The 22,920-nt window shown below is 46.9% G+C and overlaps 1 protein-coding gene across 2 annotated transcripts; it reads left to right on the top strand.

Annotated features, from left to right (window-relative positions):
• The first annotated feature begins 6,286 nt into the window (after positions 1 to 6,286).
• Positions 6,287 to 22,822, top strand: C2 (complement C2). 2 transcript variants are annotated; one of them, XM_017655216.3, is made up of 19 exons: positions 6,287 to 6,467; positions 11,695 to 11,856; positions 12,014 to 12,223; positions 12,831 to 13,016; positions 14,857 to 15,030; positions 15,113 to 15,211; positions 15,413 to 15,546; positions 16,664 to 16,802; positions 17,427 to 17,567; positions 18,223 to 18,312; positions 20,443 to 20,583; positions 20,708 to 20,802; positions 20,899 to 21,010; positions 21,128 to 21,293; positions 21,404 to 21,480; positions 21,624 to 21,715; positions 21,914 to 22,037; positions 22,183 to 22,232; positions 22,381 to 22,822. In XM_017655216.3, the coding sequence occupies exons 1-19, from the start codon at positions 6,302 to 6,304 to the stop codon at positions 22,555 to 22,557; spliced, it is 2,535 nt and encodes an 844-aa protein (XP_017510705.3). In that variant the 5' UTR covers positions 6,287 to 6,301; the 3' UTR covers positions 22,558 to 22,822. The 2 variants fall into 2 exon arrangements, with proteins under 2 accessions (XP_017510705.3, XP_017510706.3); XM_017655217.3 differs by lacking the exon at positions 12,014 to 12,223.
• The last annotated feature ends 98 nt before the right edge of the window (positions 22,823 to 22,920 follow it).

Here is a 22,920-nt window from a genome sequence, read left to right as displayed (position 1 = left end):
AAGAAAGTGACCCACCCATCTTATTTAGAATTGCACTTCTAATGCAATTTTATTTTTTATGCTTAACCACTACTTAGCAAAATTTTTAGTACATTCATGTTGTTTTGATCAATACTTGTTAATGATAATAATAATAATTAGTTAATCCGGAAGAAAAGTTTACCACTTAGAGTCTTAAGGCCACAGGAAATTCTAAAAATTCAATTTTAATTAATATACATATTTTTGTTGGAGAGAATAAAAGACTTTCAAACATAAAATATATTAGGATAATGTTTGGGAGGTAGAAGAACAAATAGGAATTCAGAAGAAATGGAACAATGTGGTATTTCTTACTGTTAAAGAAGAATGTGGTCATGTACCTTTTAATAAATCATAGAGGGTATCATTAGAAGAGTGAAATAACGCTTTTTCAAAAAAGGTCAGTGTTTACAACACACTGAAAATTACGTCCTTTTGCAACTATTTAAACATTGGAGGGGAATTTTAGATACCAGCACCAAAATGTGCCAGGGGCACATAGTTTGCAAAGTTTTTTAAACGTGAACGAAAAGTTTGAAGACGAAGTGCTTCTCAGACTTCATTGTGCACATGAATCATTTGGAGATTTGTTTAGAGGCAGATCTGAGTAGGTCTGGTTGGGGCCTGGAATTCTGCATTTTGACATGCTCTTGGTGCTGCTGGGGCTGCCAGTGGGAGGACCACACTTTAAATAGCACGCATCAGTATTTTCCTAGGAGTGCAATTGCTGGCTGGTGGCGTCTGCACAGGGTTAGCTGCCGTGACTGATGCTGATATAGTGTCAGAAGCACTTGCACAGATGTACACCCCCCACCAGCACTGGAACTGCTGCTGCCTGTAAAAAGGTCTCTATCAGCAACCTGATTTTTTGTCCTCATCTCATCTACTGCAGCCTATGGCTCATTGGACCACACTTGCTTGATACACCGCTTTCCTGGACATCTCTTTCGTTTTGTTCCCTTTTTCTACAATCTCAGCCTCTTTCGTAACCCTCACTCTCTTCCTTTGTCCACCTTTTAATTGTTGGTGTCCTTGGCCTTAATCTTGTTCTCCCTGGGTGACACCATATGCTCTTAAGAGGTCCTTACCACCCTGATGACTCTGTAATGGTTAATCTTATGTGTCCACTTGGGGAAGCTCTGGTGTCCAGTTGTTTAGTCAAACATCAGTTTGGATGTTTCTGTGGAGGTATTTGGTAGATATGATTAATATCTGTACTCAGTTGACTAAGTAAAGGAGATTACCTTTGATAAGTAGGTGGACCTCATCCGATCAGTTAAGGCGTTAGGAGGAAAAAACTGTTTCCTGGAGAAGGAATTCTGCCTCACGACTGATATTCTGACTCAGTTTCTGGCCTGCCAGCCTGCTCTACAAGTTCAAACTTAAGACTACATCAGCTCTTCCCTGAGTTTCCAGCCTGCTGGCTGGATTTTGGACTTGCCAGCCCCCCACAATGCATGAGCCAATTCCTTAAGACAAATCTCTTCATATATCTCCTATTGGTTCTATTTTTCTGAAAACCCTCACTGATACAGACTCCCATGCTTCTGTCTCCCACCAGACCTCCCTCCTGTTCCTAGTCTAGAACATCCATCCATCTCCTCCTGTGTGTCACACACAATATGTCCTGGACAGAATCTGTTCTTTTTCTCCTCAAACCTGTTTCTCCTCCAATAGTCACAGGTGGTGGTGCCATCATCTATCCTATCACCAAAGTCAGAAACTTGGGAATTCTCTTTTCCCCTCATCCCTCATATATATTTAGCTACCAAATCCTTTATCCATTCATTAATAAATATGACTTCCTACTGTGTGTCAACCCTGAGCTATTGATGGTGGTAAAAGAGAATAAGACACTCTTACTTGAGGATGGGGAGAAATTGAAACCCTTGTACCTTGTTGGTGAGAATGTAAATTGGTGCAGCTGCTATGAAAGTAGCATGGTAGTTCCTCAAGAAAATAAAAAATAAAATTAATATATGATCCAGAAATTCCACTTCTGTGTATTTATCTGAAATAATTGAAAGCAGGGTCTCAAAGAGATATTCATACAACTAACTAGGTTCATAGTAGCATCATTCACAGGAGCTAAAATGGGGAACAACCCAGGTATCCATCAACAGATGAACAGGTAAACAAAATGTGGTCTAGACATACAATGGAATATTTATTCAGCCTTAAAAAGAAGGAAATTCTGACACATACTACAACATGAAATGAACCTTGAGAAAATGCTGAGGGAAATAACCCAGTCACAAAAGGACAAATATTGTATGATTCCATTTATATGATATACTTAGAGCTGTCAAAATCATAGGCATAGAAAGGTGGTTGTGGGGGTTTGTGGGGAGGGGGAATGAGGAGTTATCATTTAATGGGTACTGAGTTTCAGTTTACAAGATGAAACGGGTTATAGAGATGGATGGTGGTGATGGTTGCACATTATGAATTTAAAAACACTGATATGTATACTTAAAAATGGTTAAGGTGATAAATCTTATTATGTGTATTTTACCACAAAAAAACATAAAAAAAGGAAATGAGGAATTGTTCTAATAGTGAACAATCATTTTAATACAGAAAATTGTCCTGTTAAATATAACTCTTGACAAAAAAGCCTATCTCTTTAGAAGCTAAATACTCCTATCTATTTATTGGATACATTTAACTTCTTTTGTTCAAGTTTGTTTCCCAGGAAGCCAAAACCTCTCTCATATTTCATGGCCTTTTAAATTGAATAATAAAATGTAAATTTGTAAAAAAAAAAAAAAAGAGGCACATTTCCTATCCTCAAGAAGACTATAGGTAATAAATAGGCTGCCACAGGACACTGAGATAAGTGCTGAGATGAGGGCAACTCGGCCATTATGAGAGCCCAGGGAGTGCTCAGAGGGGCCTCTGTGTCTCCTCGTATTGTCCTGCTGTCCTTCCCCATTTCTCTGCTTGCTTTTAGCCCCCCGTCTCTTGCCAGGACTATGAAGCCTCCTAAATGGTCTTCAGGCTCCTTCAGTTAATGGTCCACACTGATTCCAGGATAACATTTTTGAAATGTGAATCATATCACTTCCTTATCTAAAATGCCACATAACTACAGTTAACCCTTGAACAACACAGGTTTGAATTGCTCGAGTCCTCTTTTTTTTTCAAGAGTCTCTCTCTCTCTCTCCATATAAATTTTTTTGGTATCATTAATCTACAATTACATGAAGAACATTATGTTTACTAGGCTCCTCCCCTCACCAAGTCCCCCCAACAAACCCCATTACAGTCACTGTCCATCAGCGTAGTAAGATGCTGTAAACTCACTACTTGTCTTCTCTGTGTTGCACAGCCCTCCCTACACGCCCCCCCCATATTATACATGCTAATCCTAAGGCCACCTTTCTTTTTCTCTGCCCTTATCCCTCCCTTCCCACCCCTCCTGCCCAGTTCCTTTCCCTTTGGTAACTTTAGTCCATTCTTAGGTTCTGTGATTGTGCTGCTGTTTTGTTCTTTCAGTTTTTCTTTGTTCTTATACTCCACGTATGAGTGAAATCATTTGGTACTTATCTTTCTCCACCTGGCTTATTTCACTGAGCATAATACCATCTAGCTCCATCTGTTGTTGCAAATGGTAGGATTTGTTTTCTTCTTATGGCTGAATAATATTCCATTGTGTATATGTACCACCTCGTCTTTATCCATTCATCTACTGATGGACACTTAGGTTGCTTCCATATCTTGGCTATTGTAAATAGTGCTGCCATAAACATAGGGGTGCATCTGTCTTTTTCAAACTAGGCTGCTGCATTCTTAGGGTAAATTCTTAGAAGTGGAATTCCTGGGTCAAATGGTATTTCTATTTTGAGTATTCTGAGGAACCTCCATACTGCTTTCCATAATGGTTGAACTAATTTACATTCCCACCAGCAGTGTAGGAGGGTTCCCCTTTCTCCACAACCTCACCAACATTTGTTGTTGTTTGTCTTTTGGATGGTGGCGATCCTTACTGGGGTGAGGTGATATCTCATTGTGGTTTTAATTTGCATTTCTCTGATGACTAGCGAAGTGGAGCATCTTTTCATGTGTCTGTTGGCCATCTGAATTTCTTCTTTGGAGAACTGTCTGTTCAGCTCCTCTGCCCATTTTTTAATTGGATCATTTGCTTTTTGTTTGTTGAGGTGCATGAGCTCTTTATATATTTTGGACGTCAACCCTTTATTGGATTTGTCACTTATGAATATATTCTCCCATACTGTAGGATACTTTTTTGTTCTATTGATGGTGTCCTTTGCTGTACAGAAGCTTTTCAGCTTGATATAGTCCCACTTGTTCATTCCCTTGCCCAGGAAGATATGCTCATGAAGAAGTCACTCATGTTTATGTCCAAGAGATTTTTGCCTATGTTTTTTTCTAAGAGTTTTACGGTTTTATGACTTACATTCAAGTCTTTGGTCCATTTCTAATTTACTTTTGTGTATGGGTTAGACAATGGTCCAGTTTCATTCTCTTACATGTAGCTGTCCAGTTTTTCCAGCACCAACTGTTGAAGAGACTGTCATTTCCCCATTGTATGTCCATGGCTCCTTTATCGTATATTAATTGACCATATATGTTTGGGTTAATGTCTGGAGTCTCTATTCTGTTCCACTGGTCTGTGGCTCTGTTCTTGTGCCAGTACCAAATTGTCTTGATTACTGTGGCTTTGTAGTGGAGCTTGAAGTTGAGGAGTGAGATCTCTCCCACTTTATTCTCCTTTCTCAGGATTGCTTTCTATTAGGGGTCTTTGGTTGTTCCATATGAATTTTAGAACTATTTGTTCCAGTTTGTTGAAGAATGCTGTTGGTAATTTGATAGGGATTGTATCAAATCTGTATACTGCTTTGGGCAGGATGGCCATTTTGACTTGAGTCCTCTTATGATGGAAAATTTTTTTGAGATTTGTGACAGTTTTGAAAACATTTTTTTTTCTCTAGCTTACGTTACTGTAAGATACAATATATAATACATATAACATGCAAAATAGGTGTTTGTTGACTGTTTGTGTTACTGGTAAGGCTCAAGTCAGTAGTAGGCCATTAGTAGTTAAGTTTTTGAGGAGTCCAAAGTTACAGGCAGATTTTCCACTGCCTGATGGTGGCAGTGGGGGAGTTGGTGCTGGAACCCCTGTGTTGTTCAAGCTCAACTGTAACTGCCTTACAAGCTAGCGACCCTGGCTCCTGAGTAGGGCACACTCTCCTCCATGTCCTGTCTCTCTGTGGCCTCCTGTTCCCTCTTCCATCCTAAAACTTCCCCAACTACTTGCAGTTCCCTTAAAGTCTCTGGGGTTCCTGACCCCAAGCCTCTGCTCATGTGTATTGCTTTGCCTGGATTGCCCTCTCTCTTACTTGTTGGGTAGTTGAACACTCACCTTTGAAGGCTTATCTCCAGCTCTTCTGTAAAGCTTTTCTGAGCCTCTGGTGAGACCTGATTTCCCCATCTCTGTGTCTCTGTGAATTTAATATGCAGTTCCTATCTCAGCTGGTGTCAGTCAGCATGGCTAAGTAATGCTGCAGTAACAACAAGCCTGCTATCTCAGTAGCTTAACACATCAGTTTCATTTCTCATTGAGCCTACCTGCTGGGTCAGTGGAGTGGTGTGGGGGCACCCTGATCGTAGTCACTCTGCGACCCAAGTTAAAGGAGGCCCCAATCAAAGAGGGGGTTGCAGAGTCTTTAGCTGCATTGGCAATTAGCACTTCTCCCTGGAAAAACACAACACGTTAGCTTGTGCTCACATTTCACTGGTGAAAGTAAGTCATGTGGTTATGCCTAACTTCCATAGCACTGAGAAATTTCATCCCACCATGTTCCTGGAGGGTAGGAAATGGGAAAATTGGTGAACCGCTTCAGTGACTACTGCAGTGCTGACTGACTTACATCTCTACCCCACTGGACACTGGGGGATCCCAAACATGTCACAGGAGGGTCCCTGTCCTCGAGCAGTTTGTGCTGCAGGAATGTGGACAGATCAGTAAATTGATGAATTATACATCTGTGTGTTGATGTTACAGTCTAGGTGTGACTGGGGTGTTGGTGGGCGAGAGTCCATGATAGAGGAGCCATGGATTTTGGGAGAGAAGGGTGGGAGAGGGACTATTGGAGTTGAGTGTCCCTGGGATATAGGTAAAGGCAGGTAACTCAGGTGATTCCAGAAAGCAGAGGTGAGGGAGTGGGAGATCATGAAGGAGGAAAGCCCAACTCAGAAGTGTGTGTGTGATGGGTTTTCAATTCTGCTGGAACTTCCTGAGGAGAGAAACCGAATGTCTCCAGAAGGAGTCCACCTGAAGGACAGGAGGCAGGAGCATCTACCCACCAACTTGCATTCTCTGATTGGCTGCAGGTCGACTCTGGGGCCTTCCCTACTTGTGCTTGCCCACTGGGCACCGAGGCTCTGGAGAAGGCCCAGTCAGTGTGACTGGGTACAAGGTGAGTCTGAATGCCCAAGAACCACCCACTGCAGCCACAGCTAGACCAGAAGTAGGTGGGGAGATGCAGGGGGCTGGGAGTGGCTGCTCCTGGTGAAATGCTACCTGTCAGTACTAGGTGTTAATTTGGGTGCCTTACCCCCATTTAGTACAGCCACCTTACAAGGTAGGCTTTATAGCAATTTATAAAACCATAACAGCATGTCACTTGGGGAAGGATGACAGGTGACTCCAAAGAGTGGCTTTACCTTTATGTGGCCATTTTTCAAAAAGTCTTGCTCTTGGCTATATGAACTCAGAAATGAGATTTTAAAAATACAGAAATGACTGGGCCCCAAAGAACTGACTCATGCTAATAAAACACTAAAAAGATGAATGCAAAAGTGGCTCTTTTATTAATTTAAGTGGTAGATGTAACTTGCAAGATGATTCAGTACTTATGTTCCCTGAGTTTTATCACTTATGCATTCAATTTTGTTTGTTTCTCTGTAAAGGTTTTGCTCTACACAGAGGGTGGGGCTTCAGTCCTTGGCTGCCAGGGTGCTGTTCAGCTCCTCTCTCTTCCTCTTGGCATGGAAGTGGGTTCCCACCCTTTTTTGGGATGAGTTTGAGGGTTTGCTTGTCCCTGGAGACCTCGAGTAGCTCTGTGGCACACACTGCTCATATAGGGTGAAGCTGCATGCACTTCTCGGATCACGGCCTGCATGAACATAGCTGCGGTGGCAGCTGTGCCCTGGCTTGCACACATTCTTGGTCACCTTGTGGCCCTTGCTGAGGCCCAGGCCATGGGGTAGTGCAGAGCCATGGCTGCTGCTTGTCAATATTTTTGACAATGTCTATTGTGTGCCAGCATCTTGATGTCTTGTCCAATGTTTTTACTTGTTTGTTTGATCTGAGTCACTTAATGGTCAAAGAGGGTTAAAATATACTATTTTTAAACTTTTTTATGGAAACTTTCAAACATGCACAAAAGTTGTGAGCATTGTATACAGAACTCACATGTATGGATTACACAATGTCAACAATTTTCAGTAGTTTTGCTACCCTAATTTAATCTGGACCCCGTGCCACCAGAAAATTTTAAAACAAATGCCTTTTTCAGAAATCATATAAGTTCATCTGTAAATACTTCTGTTTGTACACTTCATACCATAATCACACCTAATAAAATCAACCATAATCCATAAATCACCTGCTACATGGTCCATTTGTAATTTGAGCCTTCTCTCTCTTTTTGTTCTCTTAGTCCATCTAGCTTAAGGTTTGCCAATTTTGTTGATATGTTCACAGAACCAACCTTTGGTTTCTCTGATATCTCTCGATTGTTTTTCTAGTCCCTATTTCTTTTATCTCTACTCGGATCTTTATTACTTCCTTCTGGATTAGCATTGGGTCTAGTTCTTCTTCCAGTTCTTTAAGTTGTAAAGTTAGGATGTTGATTTGAAACCTTTCTTGTTTTTTAATGTACACGTTTACAGTTGTAAATTTCCCTCTTAACATCGCTTTTGCAGCATCCCATAAGTTTGGTATGTGGTGTTTTCATTTTCATTTTGTCTTCAACTGTTTTCTAATTTCCACTGTAATTTCTTCTTTGATCCATGGCAAGCAGCTGGGGAGGGAGGATTACATGCACCACTGGCTCCCCAGGGCTGGGAGACCCCAGGGGGATGAGATGAACAAGGTGAGGTGGGGGCTCTGGTATGAGCAGACAGACACATTTGTACCCCCAGGACACATGGCACACCCTGGCCTGGCTGATCCCAGGGGCTGAGTTTCCATCTGAAAGAGATGTAGCTCTTTGTAGGAAGTCAGGGACAGGCCTTCTGTTTCTTGGGAGGTACCCACTCCACCCTTGATGCCTGTTGAATCTCAGGAATTGTTTGTGCAATGCATGGGGGAAGAGAGGAGCTTCAGTGTCCCCACTCAGAGTCTGTGCCTGCAGGGTGGCCTCTGGGACCCAGGGTCCTGGAGGAGCCTGTGGAGTAGGGAGGGGCCAGAGGATGGGCACAACTCTTTTCTGAGGCCTTCAGGGTGATTTCTGTAGAGGTTTCTCAAGGTTATTGTTGGGCAGTTGGTTCAACACAGGTAGGTGACTGCATGTGGAATGGGGGTGGCGATGGACCTAGTGCACTGGCAGTCACTTCTTAGAGGAAGTAGGTGGGTCTGACTCAATGTAAATATTTTTATTAAAAAATAAATGGAAGAAAAAGAAACCAAAGACGCTTTTGTTGCTGATCTGAAGGACGCTGTTTACTTGGAGTGAGAACAGGCCTGGGGAGGGGCTTCTGTGGGGGCACACTCTTGAGTCTGGTATAACCATGAGCCTGACCTTCCTCATGGAACTTACTGTTTCAGTCCTTCCTCTGGGGAAGCTGAGATAAGCACACGAATAACTAGAAGGCAGTGCATCCTGTGGACAGGTCCTTCAGGAATGGGAGACAGAGCTTCCCGGAGGATGAGGGGTTGGAGAAGAAGGCAGAAGGCTGCATAGGAAGGAATAGCAAGAGGCAGTGCCTGGGGTAGAGGGCATGGGTGACAGGCTGGAACTGGGACTGGAGGGAAGTTCCGGAGGCTCCGCAGAGCACGTCAGAGATGTTAGGAAGTCACTACAGCCTGGGGGCTACAGTGTAGACTCAGATGTCATGCTGCCTGGGTTTGAATCCCAGCTCTGCCAGTACCTGTGTGATTCTGGGGGCAGGTCATTTAAAATTTCTGTTCTTCAGTTTCCTCATCTGTAAAGTGGGGGTAATGATAATACATGTGTCATAGGCTTATTGTGAGGATTAAGTGAGCTCCTACATGTAAAGTGTTTAGAAAAGTGTCTGGCACATAGTACTTCCTGTTAATATGAGGTCTTCCCCTAGAAGCAGCCCTTGAGACGTGGATTTGAGTATAAATAGTGCCTCATTATAGGTCCTATCATCTCCAAATACAGTCACATTGGGGATTAGGGCTTCAATATATGGATTTTGCAGTGATGCAATTCAGTCTATTAGCAGCAGCTTAAAGAGGACACCCCAAATTCCACAGTTTAAGTATTCACTCAGGTGAGGATTCGTTATGTCCTGGTAACAAACAACCTCCAAGTCTCGGTTGCCATAGTGGTTTGCAAATATGGCCAGACAGCTCTCCTATTCTGGTGTGCGTGCCTTCTTGCGATGTGACCTTGCCACTCCTCCATCATGAGGTCAAGTTTCCCTCATACATAAGTCTGGGCTGGCCTTGTGATCTGCTGTTGCCAACAGAACATGATGGAAGTGATGTTAAGTGACTCTGAAGACAGGCCTCGAGAGATCTGGCAGCTTATGCTTTGGGTCTCAGAGAACGCTGTCCTGAGAGGGCCATGCCCTGAGGGGCCAGGGACAAAGCACGGGGCAGGGAGCTCCAGCTGTCCCATTATCCCCCTGAACTCAGCCTTCAGCTGACTGCAGCCTAATGAGTGAGGCCATGCAAGACTGGCACGAGGATCACCTGGCCAATCCGCAGAATCATGAGAAAGAATAAATCGTTTTTTAAGCCCCTACATTTTGGGTGGTATTATTGCTTTTTTTTTTTTTTTCCTTTTTTCCTGCAGCTGTGGTAATACAGTGGATTAGAACAACAAAGGTTTATTTTTTGCTCACATTACAAATCTGCTGAGGGTCAGCACGGGTTCTACTCTTGGTGTTGCCCAGGAATCTGGGCTGATGTAGCAGCCAGCATCTCTAGTGTGGCTATACGAAGGGGAAGAGCATGGTGAAGACTGCCTTGGCCTATAACGCTTCACCTGGAAGTGGTATATGTTATCTTACTTTTTATTGGCCAGAGCAAGTGGATGGGGAAGTTCTATCCTACTTTGTGACTGGAAGGAGACAAAACCAGAATATTTGTGATCATCTCTAATACCCAGCACTTGAAGTTGGCTTATTTCTCTTGTAACAGTCCTAGAGGGTGAGCAGGGCTGGTCTGACATCAGCACTGTGCTGGGGACTCAGGCTTCTCTGTGTGTTTGCTCTGTCATCCTCAGGATGTTGCTGTCAAGTTTCCATCAGGTCTATATACCAGCTCATGGGAAAGGGAGGACACACTCCCTTTATTTATAACCCGAAAGCTACATCAGTTCTACTCACATCCTATTGGCCAGAAACATGTCACTTGGTCACCTAGCAGCAAGGGAAACTGGGAGATAAAGTCTTTAGCTGAGTGACTGTGTGTCCTCCTAAACATCTCAGAGAACAAATACTGGGGTGTGGGGTTACCAGCAGCCCAGCCACAGCAGTAGTTTTAAGACCCCCAGCACCCAGGCATCACTGTCTTCCTGCATTTGGTTAGTTCTGTCCAAGGTGAACCCCACTTTATGTATGTATGCTTCTGAGAAGTTATTCGCCAATCAAAAACATTTTCACAAACTTGAACAGTCAAACTTGAAAGTGGCTTATTTCTCTTGTAACAGTCCTAGTAGGTGGGCAGGGCTGGTCTGACATCAGCATATTTCATCCTATTTTTTGATTGATCTTATTTATTTATACTCCACATTGTTTGACAAAATATTAAAGAGACTTCTGTGGGACGGGGAGGCTAACATATTAGCTCAGAGTTTCTTTGCTTCCTGCATTTCATACAAATGCAGGTTATAATATAAAGGCACATCCCAAATCCAAAAATACTTTTATTACTTTGGGTAGCCAACCCCAGACTTCTTTATTTTATAAATTGGGAATTTTATCTACTAGAATTCCCATAAAAAGTTTCTAAATGTTTTTCCAGTCTCCAAAACTAAGTGTTGATTTTGTGTTTATTCCTAGTTCTCTCTGGGGCAGGGCTGTGGAGAAGAAAAAGATTGTGAATCTTTTCTGTGTATCAAGAATTTCTAAGAAAATAGGTCTCAATCTCTTGGAGGTTAATGTTTAAAGAGACAATACAATGCCAGGCTCTAAGGAATTAAAATCCACTTGGAAAAACCCAAAAGAAAATAGAAACTTTACTTAAATAAATGGTTTTGCAATATCTTGGATGGCTTGTGGGTTTGTGTGCTTCAGACTATTCCTGAAAGAGTGTGTGCATGCATGTGTGTGAGGCGGGGCTGGGGGGGTTCTGGGAGCGGGGAGCCGAGCCCATGGTGGACATCAACTGACTCTGGAAATATTGGGATTAGGGAGACAGGGTAAAGGTTTCAGCCCCTCGGCTCAGTCCCCACTCCCTGGTGATCTTTTTCCTAACCACAGAACGTCCCTCTTGCCACTCCCTAGTTGCTCTCCTCTGGCAGCAAATGAAACAGCTGCTGAGCCAGCCCTGGGTTTCGGGAAGTCAGATGACCTCTCCCTGTCCCAATTCTCTGCCTCTCTCTGCCCCTGCTGTGGACACCATGGACCTACTGATGGCACTCCTTTGCCTGCTGCCCCTGTGCCCAGGTAGGAGCAGGGGAGGGGGATGTCAGGATTCTGTGGGCCAGGCTGGGACTACCCAGGTTGAGTTCCCACGTGTGAAAGGGACAGTCTTCTGCTTTCCTTTTCTCATCCGTGCCTTCCTTCTTTTTTCCATTTCTGTATTCTGTCCCCATGCCCACAGGCTTGGCTGCAGCCACTCCCTCATGCCCTCAGAACGTGAATATTTCCGGCGGTGGCACTTTCATGCTCAGCCATGGCTGGGCCCCTGGGAGTATCCTCACCTACTCCTGCCCCCTGGGCTACTACCCTTTCCCGGCATCACGGCTGTGCAAGAGCAATGGGCAGTGGCAGACCCTGAGGTCCACCCGGCTGACAAAGGCGGTCTGCAAATGTGAGGCTGCTTGTGGGCCTGGATTGGTGCCCTTGCCCTGCCAGTGGCAACCCCAGAACTTTGATTTAGGAGTTGGTCTGGGTGGGGCTGAACCTGACTAGATGGTGTGGCAGGGATGGCAAAGCCACTTTTCCAAAGGGCTTTTCAAAATAGTGAGAACATATCAGTTGCCCATAGTGAGGCATGTGAAGTAGGCTGTGACGGAGATGGTGAGGTACCAAAGCCAGGGACAATTTTTGAAATACTTAACAACTGGCTGCACAATACTGACCATTCACAATGGATGCTGAATGGTCCCAGGGTCCCCTGTTGTGCCAGGCATTACTCCTTTAGTTACCCACTTGTGGGACATCCAGGATCCAAGGGGAGGGGCTGGGGTGGCCATGGCCCTCAGGGGGCTGAGAGAAGTGGCTATTTATCAATCTATTAGGTTGAACTGTGTGAAATTGCCAATGTTTAACCAATTGATACATTTCACATGCATCAACTTAATATTTTGACAACAGGTTGGCTGTTCCCTTGCATTCAGGCTGAACATCACCACTTGATGCCCAGCCCAGGTGTTATCTCTCCATCCCTCTATCCTCATTCCCTTCTCTCGCTCCAGCTGTTCGCTGTCCTGCCCCAGTTTCCTTTGAGAACGGCATGTACACCCCACGGCTGGGGTCCCACCCTGTGGGCGGCAACCTGAGCTTTGAGTGTGAGGATGGCTTCATCCTGCGGGGCTCACCTGTACGGCAATGTCGTCCTAACGGCATGTGGGATGGGGAGACAGCCGTGTGCGACAACGGTGGTGAGTGACCAACAGATGGCTACAAAGTGCCTGGGTCTCCTGGGAACCCAGGGGCCAGATGTGTGCTCAGGGGGGTTTTCTATGGGGGTAGAGGCCTGGTGTTTCTGGTGCCAAAATAATATTCCTAGATTTTGGTAGATTGAGATCTACAGGTCAAACATCACCTGCTTGCAGGTAGCCTGGGGCAGTTGGTGCTAAGCTGCAGATCCAACATAAAGCCTCTACATGCTCTGTCCAGCTTTCCCAAATGCCTCAAAGCAAGATTGGTGTTTGGCTCCCCCTGGACTATTACAGGGATTATATGCTGGGAGAGAATCAAATGTTTTGCTTAAGTGCTTTGCCTCTGGAGCCAGTTTGGGGTCCAAGTCTGGCTCTGACTTTTGAGAGCCTTTGAGCAGATTATTTAACTTCTAAGCCTCAGTTTTCCCATCTGCAAAATGGTGATAGCAAGAGTGCTGACAGCATGGGGTTACTGTGTGGGTTAAGTAAGTTTATATTCTTAAGCATCTAGAACAGTCCCTGGCATCTACTGAATGCCACATTTACTATTGTCATGGTTATTGCTGCACCTGTGAATAGTGAGGGTCTCTGCTTGACAGAAGTGGGGCTCCCAGGATTCCCCAGAGCCACTCCCCTATTTGTCTGTGGGTTTTGGGAACTTCGTGGACCATGGTTCTGAGTACATAACACAGAGGATGAAGAGTCCCCAGGACGGCAGAACCTCGCCCTCACCTAGCAGCCCAGCCACTGGTTCTGTGCTAGTGTCCTTGATTCTTTGCCAAATATCCGTTTATGCAGACATAAATGTAATTTATTGGAAAATTGAGGTATAATCTGCCTATGGTAATGTGTGCAAATCTTAAGCGTTCAGCTTGATGAACTTTTACACGTGTACGCCCCCATGTAATCACCAGCCAAGACAGAGAGCACGTCCAACATCACAGGAAGCTCTCTCCCGTCCCTCCCCAAGTAACTAACTACACTCCTCATTTCGGTCCCACAGATTAGTTTAGCTTATTCTTAACGCCTCATACAAATGGAATCATACAGACCATGCTCTTTTGCATCTGGCTTCCCTATTCAACATTCTGCTTATGAGATTTATCCATGTTGTCCTGTGTATCAGCAGTTTGTTATTATTATTATTATTTTTAATAATAATAATAATTATTCACATGTGTAATTCCATCATGTGAATATATTAAATTTATTTATGCATTCTCAATTTTGGGTTATTGTGAGTAAATCTCTATGAACATCCTTGTATATGATTTTTGGTGCACATATGCACTTGTTTCTGTTGAGCATATAATCTAGGAGTGGAATTATTGGGTCTTAGGTTGGCACATGGTTTCTTTTAGTAGAGGCTGGCAAAGTTTCCTGATTGACATTCTAGCAACAGAGTTCTGGTTGCCACACATCCTCTTCAACACTTGGAATTATCCATCTTTTCAGTTTTAGCCATTCTGGTGGGTGTGTAATGATGTCTCACTATGGTTTATGAATTACACATATTCTCTGTGGAGGCAAGGCCTCTTCAGCCAACATCTTGCCTGGGGCTCTGGAATGTATGCAGGCTGAGTTCCTGGGCTGGGAATGGGCTTCTCTAGCTGGCTTCTGAGGCCACTGAGTTCTAAACATTTTACCCTATTTAAGGGTTTCCTTCCACACTCCTGGGAAACACAGTTATGGTGTCTCCTAAGGGGGAGGCTGAAGGACCCACAGCCACTCTGAGGGTCTGGAGAGGAGGGAGAGCCTGGAGGGAGGGGGAGGGGGAGCAGGGCCAGAGGCTGGGGAGGCAGGTCTCTGCTCACCTCCGTCTTCCTTTGTTTGCTCACAGCTGGCCACTGCCCCAGTCCAGGAATCCCACTGGGCTCTGTGCGGACAGGGTCCCGCTTTGGCCTTGGGGACAAGGTCAGCTACCGCTGCTCCTCGAATTTGGTTCTGACAGGGTCTGCAGAGCGGGAGTGCCAGGGCAATGGGGTCTGGAGTGGGACGGAGCCCATCTGCCGCCGTGAGTAGCTTCCCTGACCCTCCTGAGACTCCTGCATGCCCCAACCTCTGGCCCTGGCTGACCCCAGTGGCTCTTTCCCCAGAGCCTTACTCTTATGACTTCCCTGAGGATGTGGCCCCTGCCCTGGGCACCTCCTTGTCCCACCTGCTTGGAGCCACAAATCCCACCCAGAAGAAAAAGGGTGAGTGCTTGAGGTGGGGGCAGTGGGGTGGTCCTGGGCCTGGGCCAGAGCAGGAGAGGGGCAGGTTCCCCAGAGGTCGGGAGCCTCGGTAGGCTTCGGGGGGCTACACTGGAGAGAGGGGGGCAGGGAGGCCTGGCGCCCTTGGCAAGAGAGCAGATAGGAGGTGGATACCTGAAACTTCCCCTTCCACATTTCTCCCAGAAAACTTGGGCCGCAAAATCCAAATCCAGCGCTCGGGTCACCTGAACCTGTACCTGCTCCTGGATGCCTCTCAGAGTGTCGCAGAAACTGATTTTCACATCTTCAAGCAGAGTGCCTCCATCATGGTGGACAGGGTCAGGAAATGGGAGCCTGCACATCAAAGAGGCCTTCCTGCACCTGCTGTTTCTCCTTGTCCCCTTCCCCTCATCAGAATCCTACTCACAGCCCATCTCCTCCAAGAAGTCTGCCCAGATCATACACATGCCACACAGGCATCATGGATTCAGTTATAGGATACTAATTTTCCTTCCATAAATGCTGTTGGGGCACCTGCAGTGTGTCAGGCACTCTGCTGGTACTAGGCGCTGGGGGATACCAAAGATGAGCAAGGGTGAGGGCCCGCTTTCCAGGAATTCATCATCTAGAACAGTGGTCTCCATAGAGGGATACACAAAATAATCCATAGGATTAGGGCAGAAAAATACTGGTATCCTTGTTGAATATTTTTAATTTAAATTAAATTAGGAAATTAGTATTTAATGATTTCCTTTTAGATTTCAACATTCTGTGTATATTTAAAAATGTGTATACTTGAATAGCAATGCATGTTATAAATACAATTGTTTTTATGTATACCTGTGTTGGGGTATGTGCTCAAAATGTTTTATTGACCACATGCACACACAGAAGAGTTTGGAAGCCACTGATTTAGAGTTCTTGCCAGCACATTGCTTGGTAATTATGCTTCTCACAATCGTTTGTGGAGATACATGATTTTTCTCCTGGCTCCATTTTAAAGACCGCAGTTTTCACGTTCCTTAGATCTTAAGACTTAAAGTTAAGTAAGTCCCTAAGCCAGGAGGTGGCAAAATGCGACAGTGACAGAAGTGCTTCAGAGTGGTGCTGACACATTCAAATTCTGCCTCCATCTCTGCCTGGGGGTGTGATCTGGAGTAAGCTAACAGGGCTCAGTTTTCCTATCTCTGCAACAGGGACCATCGTGACCCCTTATGGAGCTGATGTGAGGATTAAATGAGGAGTCAACTTTTATCAAAGAGAGTAGATGGTCGACAAATTTCAGTTTCCTAGCGTCCTCCAAGTAGCAGTTTCTTAGAAAGTGACTTGACCCACGGACCTGGTCTCTTCCAGTCTCAGTCCAGGCTGTCTGCCTCCTCCAGGGCCCTTTGCTCTCATACCCTCTCCTCTTGGGTTTTAGGACCCCTTACATCACCTCTCACTTGCCCTTCACAGGTCTTCAGCTTTGAGATCAATGTTAGTGTCGCCATCATCACCTTTGCATCAAAGCCCAAAGTCATCATGTCTGTCCTGAACGACAACTCCCGGGATGTGACTGAAGTGGTCAGCAGTCTGGATAATGCCAGCTATAAAGGTATGGGTGTCATCAAATGAAGGTGATGGGGAGGTGGGTGCTGGTGGTGGTGATGAGCTCTCTGTGCTGGCAGACAGATCCTGGACAAGTTAGAGATAGAATGAAGCCTTTTGTTGGCATTCAAGTCCCAGGGCTCTGGGGCTCTGGTTCCTCAGGTGGGGGTGGCTTCCAAGTCAGACCCATGGTTGGGAGGCCCTGTTCCCACCAGCTCCTGGCCTGCTCTAATGTGCTGCACATCCAAATGCACGGTGTAGGACGTCGCCTTCTTCCTGAGGCCAGAATCACATGGTCTGGTTTTCATGGCTCAATACTGTCATCTCCCCATAACTGGGTGGCAGGTAGCAGATGGTTAAAACAGCCCAAGTTGTTTTGAAACCCTGTATTTGAATCTTGGGACTCTAGAGTGGTCTCCAGTGGGGTTATGCAATGAGCATTTCTAAGGATAAAGGCTTTTAATGTTTGAACAGGCAATGATGCCAACTCTCTACCTGAACAGCAAAGGTCTGAGTTTGCCGAACCAGCTGATCAAGGCATTTCCAGTGGTTGGTGGACTAAAGCGACTCCCTTCTCCTAGGTGGTATGTGGGAAGCTTATAAAAGAGTCCTTTTTCCTTGCATATTCCAGACCATGAAAATGGAACTGGAACCAATACCTATGAGGCCCTAAATACCGTCTATATCATGATGAATAACCAGATGCAACGCCTCGGTATGAACACGGTGGCCTGGCAGGAGATCCGACATGCCATCATCCTTCTGACAGATGGTGAGTATTGTTGGTCTGCGAGAGGGTCTGGCATAGTGGAAGAGGCACCAATATGGGGTCACGAGGCCTGCAGTCTGGCTCTCCTTCTGCCACTTTGGCTCTCAGTTTCTTATTTATAAAGTAGGAATAGTGATGATGATGATGATGGCAATAACAGTGATGCAGTGATAACCACCCTCCCCTCCCTATACAGTTTTCATGGAGATTGATTTAAGTAGTGTGCATAAAAGTGGTTTGTGATGATAAACCACCTGGGAGGTGACGTAGGAGTGAACTAGATGGGAACCCTGGCTCAGGAGCAGTGATGTCAAGGCACTTGGGTGGAAGGGTGACTGTTTGCTGAACCTCTGCTACGTCATTTATCTCTTGGTTTTTCCAAACGACGTAACAACCTCTAGAACTCATTTTTCTTGCCTATAAAATGAGGACGCTCACCCTTCTTGGGGTTTCATGAGAATTAAATGGGATAAAGTATATACATGTAGCTCCTGGCCCAGTGCTCGACATGTAGAGAATTTCTGTCAAGAAGACATCTTGAAGCTCATGTGGGAAGTGTAAGCGTTGAGGGTCCCGGGTGACTGCCTCCCACCTCCTCCTGGGCTGTGGGGATCCTGATATGCCCACCCAGACAGACAATTCTTTCCCTCCCATCTAGGGAAGTCCAACATGGGCGGCTCTCCCAAGCTGGCTGTAGACAACATCAAAGAGATCTTGAACATCAACCAGAAGAGGAATGACTATTTGGGTGAGTGTTGGCCCCTAGCCCCCAGCTGGGCTGCCCCTGAGGGGGCATGAGGTCTGCAGCTAGAGCTCCAGCCACTTGGATTTACCTACAAAGGCAGCTGAGTGTCACACTGAAGAGTCTGGAGTCAGACCGCCCATGTTTCCACTTTGGTTTCCTCTTCAGTCAGCTGGGGCTCTGGGGAATTTCTTTGCTTGTAAGAGGGGGACTGTCCCAGGACCTGCCTGAGAAGCCGATAGGGGCCATTGCCTGGCACAGAGAAATGCGGTATATGTTGGCAGCCGCCATCGTCATCATTGCTGGCATTATTCACCATCCTATGTTCCTCGATCCTTTCCAGGAAGAAAAGAAAAGGCCTGCTATCCTTGTAGGGACTGCCCCTAGCCTGTCCTCTGTTAGCAGTGCAGGTGACTAACTAAGGCTTTGGCAGGTGCAGCCTCCAAAAGAACAATTCCTCAGTTTCAGACTAAATGCAAAGTACACTGACCTTTGACCTGAAAATAATTTCAAAGCAGTGCTCCAATAAGGGAGTTGCAGCGGGTTTTGAGCCCCCAGGTTTCATTTTTCCTTTAGGTCCTCTTTTTTATGTTCATGCCATCCCACCCCACCTGCCCTTGGAGGCAAGCACATTTCTCTTTAAAACTCTAGCCTAAGGAGGACAAAACCTAGCTCCACTACTTAACTCCTTAGCATCACTGGGCCAGGGCTAAGTGCACAGAAACACTTTATTTCAAAGAAGTAGGACTGAAGGGAAAGTCAAACAAATAGGCAGGGTGTCATTAGTGTCCAGCGCCCACAGTAGCTGCTTCAGTTCAGGCCAGGGCTAGGGGGCTTCCTGGTGAAGCCTTCTCTCTCAGGCTATCTTAGCATCTCACCCCTTGCACACAGTACAGGGCCCTCTGGAAGCCAAAATGGGCCACAAGGGGTGCAGAGGGTGGAATAGGATTGGACAGTGTGGCTAGCCCAGGTCGGCTCCGATGGTACCCACATTCGCTGGGAGGCCAGGCATGGATGGTTGTGTGGCCCAGGCTCTCTGGGTGAAGAGATGGTACTAGGTTCCTTTCTCAGAGGAGGCCCAGATCTGAAGTTTTACCTCCATGCTTCATTCATGAGTTCCTTTGATTCATGTAGTCAGAGTACTTACTGATGGCCTCTCCTGGGCTAGGCTTGGTTCTAAGGATGCAGCTGTAAATGAAACACGCAAAAATGCATGCTTCCATGGGGATGTCATTCTGGAGGGGGCAAGGCATTAGTTTCCTAAAGCTGCCACAACAAATCATGCAAACTTGGGTGGCCTAACCCAACAGAAATTTATTCTCTCATCTTCAGGAGGGTAGAAGTCCAAAATCAAGTTATCAGCAGGGCCCTGCTCCCTCTTGGAGCCTCTTGGGAAGAACCCTTCATCGCTTCTTTCAGCTGGTGGCCCCAGGCATTTCTTAGCTAGTAGAAGGATAATCCAATCTCTGTCTCTATCTTCAAATCACCTTGCCTGAGTGCATCTCTTGTCAGATACGCTATTGCCTGTGTGTGTCTGCATCCAAATTCCCTTCTTATAAGGTTGCCAGGCATCAGATTAGGGCCCTACTCCAGTACAACCTCATCTTAGCTTGTTGACATCTGCAAAGATCCTACTTGCAAATAAGACCACATTCCCAGGTACCAGGGATTAGACATATCCTTTTGGGGGGACACAATTTTACCCATGAGAGGTATTCAACAAGATAAATAAGGATATGTGCTAAGGTATAAACTGAAGCTGGGAGGGAATAGAAATGTCTGGGGCATTGCAGGTTTAGAAAAGGAGACCAGGGAAGGCTTTGCTGAGATGGTGACATCTGAGTCAAGACTTAAAAAGGTAAGGCAGTCTGGGAGAAGGGCGAACCAGGTGACAGAGCAACTTGTGTAAAGGGCCTGAGGTAAGAGTGTGACTGCAAATTTGAGGAACTTCTAGGAGGCCAGGTGTTGGGAGGAAGTGAAGGGCAATGGGTGGTAGAAGATGAGGTCAAATAGGTGGCAGGGGAGGGGTCCAGCTCACGTAGGGTTTTGTAGGACACCGAGTTCCAAATGACAGCTCCTGTCTCATATAGTAGCCCCTTAGCTACAAGATTCTGGTGATTTCTTCCTCCCCATCAGACATCTATGCCATTGGGGTGGGCAAGCTGGATGTGGACTGGAGAGAACTGAATGAGCTGGGGTCCAAGAAGGATGGTGAGAGGCATGCCTTCATTCTGCAGGACACAGAGGCTCTGCGTCAGGTCTTTGAGCACATGCTGGGTGAGCAAGCATCACCCCTTTGGAGTGGGCTGGGCAGTGAGGAGGCAGCCGGAGGTCCAGGCTGGGAACCTGCTCACAGTGCCCCTCACCTGCCTCCCTCTCCGTCTGATCCTCATGCCCACAGATGTCTCTCAGCTCATAGACACCATCTGTGGGGTGGGAAACATGTCAGCCAATGCCTCTGCCCAGGAGAGGACACCCTGGCATGTCACTATTAAGGTACCAGGAAGGAGGGATGGGGCTTGGATCCCAGAGCTGAAAGAGGCCATGGGCCAGAAACACAGAAGTCCCTGAAGATCACCTGTTTCCCTGCAGCCCAAGAGCCAGGAGACCTGCAGGGGGGCCCTCATCTCAGACCAATGGGTCCTGACAGCTGCTCACTGCTTCCACACAGCTGATGAGCTCTCCCTGTGGAGGGTCAGTGTGGGTAAGGCAGAGCCCACACCAGGTTCCTGACCCCATGGCCTGAACCTCCACCCCTTGTCCCCAGCCTCTGACTCTTTCAGGAGTCATGGCCCAGTCTAATCAGCCATATTGTTCCCAGGGGATCCCAAGTCACAGTGGGGCAAAGACTTCCATATTGAGATGGTGGTGATCTCTTCAGGGTTCAATGTCTCTGCCAAAAAGCACCAGGGAATCCTGGAGTTCTACGGTGATGACATTGCCCTGCTGAAGCTGGCCCAGAAAGTGAAGATGTCCACCCACGCTAGGTGCCAGAGTCTAGGATGGGAGGGTCCCTGGGATGAGGAAAGTGTACTGGGGAGCCCCTGAGGGGGAGCCCCTGAGGACGGGCCTGTGTTACCCTGGTCCTTCTCTCCAGGCCCATCTGCCTTCCCTGCACGGTGGGGGCCAATCTGGCTCTGCGGAGACCACCAGGCAGCAACTGCCGAGACCACGGTGAGTGCCGGGGCTTGGGGTGCACAGGATGCTGGGGAAAGGGCTCAGGGCTGACATCATGAGATGCGCTGTAGTCCCCAAGTCGGGAGTCTGGACACTGGGTAAAGGGATCCGCATCAATGCCCCCTTCTCCTTGACTGCAGAGAGCGAACTTCTGAATAAACTGAGCGTTCCTGCTCATTTTGTGGCCTTGAATGGGAGCAGACTGAACATTAACCTCAAGACAGGGACAGAGGTGAGTGTCTCAGGTCCCCCTGTGGGGGACAGGATTCCCCTGTGACAGCTCCCAGAAGGTCTCTCTTTCTCTAGCTCCACCTGCTTTCTCTGTCTAACCCTGAGCCACCCCTCCATCCAGGCCAAGCTGGACTGCCAGGTGTTCCCTGGGACTGCTCATTCCATCCTTCTCTACTATTCTGTTCCTCCCCTACTGCAGTGGACAAACTGTATCAAGGATGTCACCCAAGACAAAACCATGTTCAATTTGTCAGATGTCAGAGAGGTGGTGACAGACCAATTCCTATGCAGTGGGATGCAGGAAGATGACAATCCCTGCAAGGGTGAGCCCCTGGCCCTGATTCCCAAGGAGAAGGCCGCCTGTGTCCCTGTGGCCAGCATGCGTGCCAGGACATGGGTGCGCTGCCCCAGTGACAGGGGGTCAGGGTGAGAATCAGTATGACAGACTCTTGTCCCTCTTTCTGGCAGGAGAATCAGGAGGAGCAGTTTTCCTTGAGCGGAGATACAGGTTTTTTCAGGTGAGGAGAGAAGGGAGAGGCTTGTAGGTCTGGGGTTACAGGATCTTGGCCTCATGGGGAGCCAGGGAGACCTCTGAAGGAACCAGGGAGGTTGGGGCTTGGAGCTGGGTCTGCAGCAACCTCCCACCCCATTCTCTGCTTCTCCCAGGTGGGCCTGGTGAGCTGGGGTCTCTACAATCCCTGTGGCAGCACCAATAAAAACTCCCGCAAAAAGGCCCCCCATGGCAGGATCCCTCCACCGCGAGATTTCCACATCAGCCTCTTCCGCCTGCAGCCCTGGCTGAGGCAGCACTTGGAGGGCATCCTGAACTTTTTGCCCCTCTAATCATGGCCACGGGCCCTTTTGCTGTCCTGCCGGGATCTGCCAGCTCTCTGGTGTCCTACCTCTGAACATCCTCCCTCAGACCCATGGCCCGTCCTCACTCCCAGCCCTGAGTAAGTCCCAGCCTGCAGGGGTCCTGAGGCAGCGCCTCCCATCCCGGAATCCTGGCACTTCTGCCGGCGCCAGCCCACCTCCTGCTCTATCAACTCACTTTCCTTTTCAAGAGGAATTTCCCAGTTACGAAATTAATAAAAAGCAGAGATTTCCACATCTGTCTGTGCCTCTGCCTGGGGGCTGACCTGGGGGAAGAGAAAGGCAGGAATGGTTCCAGGAACCATAGGAGAGCAGGTCAGAGACCCTGCTGGA

Source organism: Manis javanica, chromosome 16, assembly GCF_040802235.1.
Source record: "Manis javanica isolate MJ-LG chromosome 16, MJ_LKY, whole genome shotgun sequence".
In the NCBI taxonomy this organism is placed as follows: domain Eukaryota; kingdom Metazoa; phylum Chordata; class Mammalia; order Pholidota; family Manidae; genus Manis; species Manis javanica.
Note: the sequence above shows the minus strand (reverse complement) of the source record. Positions and strands in the feature narration are given on the sequence as shown.

Coding starts and splice junctions, on each gene's coding strand:
- C2 (XM_017655216.3), top strand. CDS start 6,302: ATGTCTCCAGAAGGAGTCCACCTGAAGGACAGGAGGCAGGAGCATCTA. Junction 11,857..12,013: donor CCTGCTGCCCCTGTGCCCAG/GTAGGAGCAGGG, acceptor CCATGCCCACAG/GCTTGGCTGCAGCCACTCCC. Junction 15,212..15,412: donor TCCCACCCAGAAGAAAAAGG/GTGAGTGCTTGA, acceptor CATTTCTCCCAG/AAAACTTGGGCCGCAAAATC.